Here is a 7,149-nt window from a genome sequence, read left to right as displayed (position 1 = left end):
ATATTTTATTATATTATTTGTCACTAGCTTTTACAATATATATATGAGAAAGATTTTGAATTTATCCAGAAATGAAGCGGAGTTAGCAGCTAGTCAGACCAGTCAGTGACTTCACTATGCTAATGTCTGTGAGATGTCTTGTAATTCACTCCAGTGGTGTAATCAGGTTACAAAAATAGCGTTTTCAGTTTTGGAAGTGTTTTTTTTTTTCGCTAGCTTTTACAATATATATGAGAAAGATGTTAGATTTATCCAGAAATGAAGCGAAGTTAGCAGCTAGCCCGACCAGCCAGTGATGTCACCATGCTAACGTCCATGAGATGCTTATAAATCACTCCAAAGGTGTTATCGGTTTACAAAAACAGCATTTTTTCAGTTTTAGAGGTGTTTATTTCTCAATAGCTTTTACATAATATATGAGAAACCAGAAATGAAGCAGTTCTGGAGCGCCAGAGAGACCAGCCAGTGATTTCATGGTTCCACTCTACTAGAGGTGGGCGGATCGATCCTAATATCGATAATATCGATACCAACGCAGGTATTGATATTGAACGATCCTCGTCTAAAAAGATCAATACTCAAGCTTTTTTTCTCTCCCGCACTGACTGCTGCAGATTCATCAAAGTCTACTCTCTGTCTTTAAGAGCAGCGTTGCGCTGTGTCACACAACACAGAGCAGCGCACCCTTGTATTGTGGTTTGTCAGCCCTCTACCTCAGGAGATTTTGTTTTAAGTTGTGTTGAGTGATTTTTTTTTTTAAACAAAAATGTTGATTGTGATAATAAAGTATTTTGTTGTCACGTACAATGATTGGTGAAATTCTATTCTAGGTCTTTTGGATCCTTTGGATCTATGAAGCTGGAATATGAAAAAGTATCGGTATCAGTATCGATATTGGCGATACTGGGCCTGTATTTACTTGGTATCAGATCAATACCAAAATTCCCAATATCGCCCACCTCTACACTCTACTCTGATCGGCTGTCACTCCCCACCCCTCCAAAAAACAAACAAACAATGGATTTGCATGATTCATTGCATAAAAATAGGAAACAGAAAGTGACTTTTTAACCTATTAAAGTAGGCCAAGGTTTGCCATTTGTGAACTTGTCCAAGGTCTGTGTCCCAAGAATGTTCTCTGTGAATTTGAAGACCCTGGCACCAATAGGACTGGACTTATGCTGAGCACAGACAGACAGACAGACAGATAGACAGACAGACGGAAGCAAACCCTTACCTGATGGCCATATTTTAATGGCCTCAAAATCATTTTTTAAAGCACAAATTGGTGGAAGCCTTGTAATTTAATTTGTCTGTGATCATGACAGGGATTTAAGAGCGCATGGACTGGAGAAGTGTGTGCGTGTGTGTGTGTGTGTGTGTGTTGGGGGGGCGCCTAACTGAATCCGCCTCTGGGTAACAGAGCCCTGAGGGACTCTTAACGTGCACAAGATGTGCTTTAAATATACGACGAGCGATTTTTCTGTGAGCACAGCTGGAGTCAAAGTGCTTTGCAGCCTGGAACACTTGAGGCACCAACAGAAAGTCACAGGAGCAAAAACGTGCGACATGTTCACCTGAACGCGCGCCCTGGAGCTGTTCCTCTGACAGGTTCTCTCCTCCACGCCTCCCTCACGAGGGGAGTACACGGGGAACTTCGCTGTCTCACCGCCACATGTATAAATATGGGATCTCCCTCCTTTTGGATCGCACACTTGTCCGGTTATCGCGCCGCGCGGGAGTCCGGGCGGATCGTCTGAATTCTATAGTCATATGTGGCACAGTCCAGTTCGTGCGTGGACGCAGAATTTTTGGGAGGTAAAGAAGGAAAGAGGCAGGCGGGATCGTTTTTGTGAAGCAGATCGATCGGGGATTTGATGGACGCCTGATCAGCGGATGTGATGCCCATGTATATCATCGACCGAAAATTTCCCGACGCACCTGGTAAGTCCATCACGCGTCATCACCACGGCGCGCACACACATCCTCACGCCTGACCGGCGCGGGCGTGTGCGTTTGCGCGCACCATTGCGCGACACGGGGCAAAGTGTACCAGTTTTTTTTTTTTTTTTTTTGAAGTTTAAATGTGCAACAGGAGCTGAGGCGCTGACACGGCGCACAGCCGCGTCTGGTTCTCTTGCAGGTCACCTCCTGCAGCAGAATATTTTATCACTTGAGTTTTAACACCTCAGTCATATGATTATATTTGAAATTGAAAAAAAAAGGAATAAAGAAAAGCACACTTCAGCCCCCTGCTGGGTTCGCACGCCTGCGGTTCTCTGTGCGGTTCCGCACCGCAGCTGCGCTCCATATGGAAAGCTGTAATGCTGTTGTGCGCTGTGTGAAGTCTTTGTATTCGTGCACGTTCAGAAAGGTGGACGTCGTTTCAGATCTCTGCACGGCCGACGATCAAAACGCCGTTGAAGTCATTGTAAGTGTGCACACGTGAAACTGACGTCCGGAAGGAGGTGTTGTTTTAAGTGGACCACATGGCAGTACTTATTCAAACTTATGTGGTATCTTCATGAGTCAAGTGGCGTTTGTAAAAAATAAATAAATAAAAATAAAAACGATTTCACACGGGTGTTGACCTGTGCGCGCGCAAACCGTGTTGCTTTCAGGTGTCTGAGTGAATGATGGCTTTAATTTTCAAGTGGTTTGTGGGGGTCTGCCAAGTCAAGGGGACTGTTTATGTGCCAGATATATCAGAGAGAGAGAGAGAGAGAGAGAGATGTCCTGTTTGATCCTTTAGAGGAGCTGATCTCAAACACAAATACTGATGACCAACAGCAAAAAAAGAGCAGGAATGACGCCTCACCTGGACAGCTGCAGCTATTGACACTTTTAAAAAAATATATAATCATTTAATCGTTTTTTATTTAATACCCAAATTCTTTTATTTCAGCTTCTTAAATGTGATTGTGGTTTATTGTACCAGCTGCTTCACTCCTGTCTGGCAGTGAACTGTATCTTTGAGCATTTGAATGTGTCATCTTGGGTTCTGGATAACATTGCTAAATATTTTTTTCACCATTTTCTGACATGTTATGGACCAAACGGCTAACTGAAGAATCAAGAACATAATGGATCGATAATGAGAATAATTGTAAGTTGTAGCCCCACTCATCTGATCTACAAAAAACAAACAAACAGAACCCTCAGATGCATTTATGGTATACCATAAATGCATCTGAGGGTTTTTTTTATTATTATTTTTTATAAATGAAGTGGCTATTTGCACGGCGGCCCTGTCCATAACGCTCATTTGGCTATTCACATGGCAAGACTCTGGTGGTAAAATTTGGAACTACTTGTATAAACAAACATACTGCATTAAAAGAGAGTTATGGACGCAGCCGCCGTTCCAATAGGGTCGGCCTTTTGCCACCAGAGTCTTGACTTGTGAATACTGAAATGAGAGTTATGGACACGGCCGAATTAAAATAAAACATCAAAATTCAATCAATCAATCAATCAATTTTTTTTTATATAGCGCCAAATCACAACAAACAGTTGCCCCAAGGCGCTTTATATTGTAAGGCAAGGCCATACAATAATTATGTAAAACCCCAACGGTCAAAACGACCCCCTGTGAGCAAGCACTTGGCTACAGTGGGAAGGAAAAACTCCCTTTTAACAGGAAGAAACCTCCAGCAGAACCAGGCTCAGGGAGGGGCAGTCTTCTGCTGGGACTGGTTGGGGCTGAGGGAGAGAACCAGGAAAAAGACATGCTGTGGAGGGGAGCAGAGATCAATCACTAATGATTAAATGCAGAGTGGTGCATACAGAGCAAAAAGAGAAAGAAACAGTGCATCATGGGAACCCCCCAGCAGTCTACGTCTATAGCAGCATAACTAAGGGATGGTTCAGGGTCACCTGATCCAGCCCTAACTATAAGCTTTAGCAAAAGGAAAGTTTTAAGCCAAATCTTAAAAGTAGAGAGGGTGTCTGTCTCCCTGATCTGAATTGGGAGCTGGTTCCACAGGAGAGGAGCCTGAAAGCTGAAGGCTCTGCCTCCCATTCTACTCTTACAAACCCTAGGAACTACAAGTAAGCCTGCAGTCTGAGAGCGAAGCGCTCTATTGGGGTGATATGGTACTACGAGGTCCCTAAGATAAGATGGGACCTGATTATTCAAAACCTTATAAGTAAGAAGAAGAATTTTAAATTCTATTCTAGAATTAACAGGAAGCCAATGAAGAGAGGCCAATATGGGTGAGATATGCTCTCTCCTTCTAGTCCCCATCAGTACTCTAGCTGCAGCATTTTGAATTAACTGAAGGCTTTTTAGGGAACTTTTAGGACAACCTGATAATAATGAATTACAATAGTCCAGCCTAGAGGAAATAAATGCATGAATTAGTTTTTCAGCATCACTCTGAGACAAGACCTTTCTGATTTTAGAGATATTGCGTAAATGCAAAAAAGCAGTCCTACATATTTGTTTAATATGCGCTTTGAATGACATATCCTGATCAAAAATGACTCTAAGATTTCTCACAGTATTACTAGAGGTCAGGGTAATGCCATCCAGAGTAAGGATCTGGTTAGACACCATGTTTCTAAGATTTGTGGGGCCAAGTACAATAACTTCAGTTTTATCTGAGTTTAAAAGCAGGAAATTAGAGGTCATCCATGTCTTTATGTCTGTAAGACAATCCTGCAGTTTAGCTAATTGGTGTGTGTCCTCTGGCTTCATGGATAGATAAAGCTGGGTATCATCTGCGTAACAATGAAAATTTAAGCAATACCGTCTAATAATACTACCTAAGGGAAGCATGTATAAAGTGAATAAAATTGGTCCTAGCACAGAACCTTGTGGAACTCCATAATTAACTTTAGTCTGTGAAGAAGATTCCCCATTTACATGAACAAATTGTAATCTATTAGACAAATATGATTCAAACCACCGCAGCGCAGTGCCTTTAATACCTATGGCATGCTCTAATCTCTGTAATAAAATTTTATGGTCAACAGTATCAAAAGCAGCACTGAGGTCTAACAGAACAAGCACAGAGATGAGTCCACTGTCCGAAGCCATAAGAAGATCATTTGTAACCTTCACTAATGCTGTTTCTGTACTATGATGAATTCTAAAACCTGACTGAAACTCTTCAAATAGACCATTCCTCTGCAGATGATCAGTTAGCTGTTTTACAACTACCCTTTCAAGAATTTTTGAGAGAAAGGAAGGTTGGAGATTGGCCTATAATTAGCTAAGATAGCTGGGTCAAGTGATGGCTTTTTAAGTAATGGTTTAATTACTGCCACCTTAAAAGCCTGTGGTACATAGCCAACTAACAAAGATAGATTGATCATATTTAAGATTGAAGCATTAAATAATGGTAGGGCTTCCTTGAGCAGCCTGGTAGGAATGGGGTCTAATAAACATGTTGATGGTTTGGATGAAGTAACTAATGAAAATAACTCAGACAGAACAATTGGAGAGAAAGAGTCTAACCAAATACCGGCATCACTGAAAGCAGCCAAAGATAACGATACGTCTTTGGGATGGTTATGAGTAATTTTTTCTCTAATAGTTAAAATTTTGTTAGCAAAGAAAGTCATGAAGTCATTACTAGTTAAAGTTAATGGAATACTCAGCTCAATAGAGCTCTGACTCTTTGTCAGCCTGGCTACAGTGCTGAAAAGAAACCTGGGGTTGTTCTTATTTTCTTCAATTAGTGATGAGTAGAAAGATGTCCTAGCTTTACGGAGGGCTTTTTTATAGAGCAACAGACTCTTTTTCCAGGCTAAGTGAAGATCTTCTAAATTAGTGAGACGCCATTTCCTCTCCAACTTACGGGTTATCTGCTTTAAGCTACGAGTTTGTGAGTTATACCACGGAGTCAGGCACTTCTGATTTAAAGCTCTCTTTTTCAGAGGAGCTACAGCATCCAAAGTTGTCTTCAATGAGGATGTAACACTATTGACGAGATACTCTATCTCACTTACAGAGTTTAGGTAGCTACTCTGCACTGTGTTGGTATATGGCATTAGAGAACATAAAGAAGGAATCATATCCTTAAACCTAGTTACAGCGCTTTCTGAAAGACTTCTAGTGTAATGAAACTTATTCCCCACTGCTGGGTAGTCCATCAGAGTAAATGTAAATGTTATTAAGAAATGATCAGACAGAAGGGAGTTTTCAGGGAATACTGTTAAGTCTTCTATTTCCATACCATAAGTCAGAACAAGATCTAAGATATGATTAAAGTGGTGGGTGGACTCAATTTGAAAAATATTAAAGGAGTTACGACATTTTGAATACAGTATGTTTGTTTATACAAGTAGTTCCAAGTTTTGCCACCAGAGTCTTGCCGTGCGAATAACCAAATGAGAGTTATGGACACGGCCGCCATGCAAATAGCCACAGCCTTTTATAAATGTACTGCATTTACATAGCTCTTTTCCATCTGCATCAGAAGCTCAAAATGCTTTACAATTATGCCTCACATTCACCCAGACACTGATATCAGAGTGCTGCCATGTGGGGCACTCACTGCACATCGGGAACAGCGAGAGGATTAAGGACCTTGCCCAAGGGCCATTAATGATTTTCCAGTCTGACTGGGTTTTGAACTGAGGATTCTCTGGTCTGAAGCCCGACGTTTAACCAGTAGACCATCACCTCCCCTGCCTGGATCTGCTGTGGAATGTAATTCATTCTATGTTAGGTCATGTCCAAACTTTAAATGATAGATTTACTGTTGTTGTTGTTTTTTTTTTTTTTTCAAATAACCTACAGTAAGTCATAACATTTTTATCAATGAAGCCTTTGTGTGTACTACACTCACCTTCATATTTGATACTTTATTTTAGGAACATACTTCATGAGTGAATCAAGATTTAAAACTCAACCATACACCTAAAATAGAAACAAAACAACTTACTTCTTATATTGTCCACACCTTATTGTTACAAATCACCTGAAGCAGCGGTGGATCTCAGATCAGATGTTTAGGGGACTCAGCCCCTAAGAAGGAGGCAACATGCATGCATTGGCAGCAAAAATATTTCAACAATCCCGCCCCATGCGTTGAATCACTCATTCCACCAGATAACACTTAATGCAGTCATATTTTCTATATGATATTTTACAGTTAAGCACAAAATTCCAGTATGTTCCAAAGGCACAGCTTTGCAGAG

At 41.0% G+C, this 7,149-nt stretch overlaps 1 protein-coding gene across 2 annotated transcripts in view; it reads left to right on the top strand.

Annotated features, from left to right (window-relative positions):
- Nucleotides 1-1,668: 1,668 nt before the first annotated feature.
- Nucleotides 1,669-7,149, top strand: part of LOC117508488 (neprilysin-like) — a 237,433-nt gene continuing 231,952 nt past the window's right edge. The window contains exon 1 of one of the 2 annotated variants that reach the window (XM_034168258.1): nucleotides 1,669-1,944. In XM_034168258.1, the coding sequence (XP_034024149.1) occupies nucleotides 1,902-1,944 (43 nt within the window). In that variant the 5' untranslated portion in view covers nucleotides 1,669-1,901. Of the gene's footprint in view, nucleotides 1,945-2,296; nucleotides 2,322-7,149 lie in introns of those variants that run through there. The other variant, XM_034168259.1, reaches the window with a different exon arrangement.

The sequence above is a fragment of the Thalassophryne amazonica genome, chromosome 4 (genome assembly GCF_902500255.1).
Source record: "Thalassophryne amazonica chromosome 4, fThaAma1.1, whole genome shotgun sequence".
Taxonomy (NCBI): domain Eukaryota; kingdom Metazoa; phylum Chordata; class Actinopteri; order Batrachoidiformes; family Batrachoididae; genus Thalassophryne; species Thalassophryne amazonica.
Note: the sequence above shows the minus strand (reverse complement) of the source record. Positions and strands in the feature narration are given on the sequence as shown.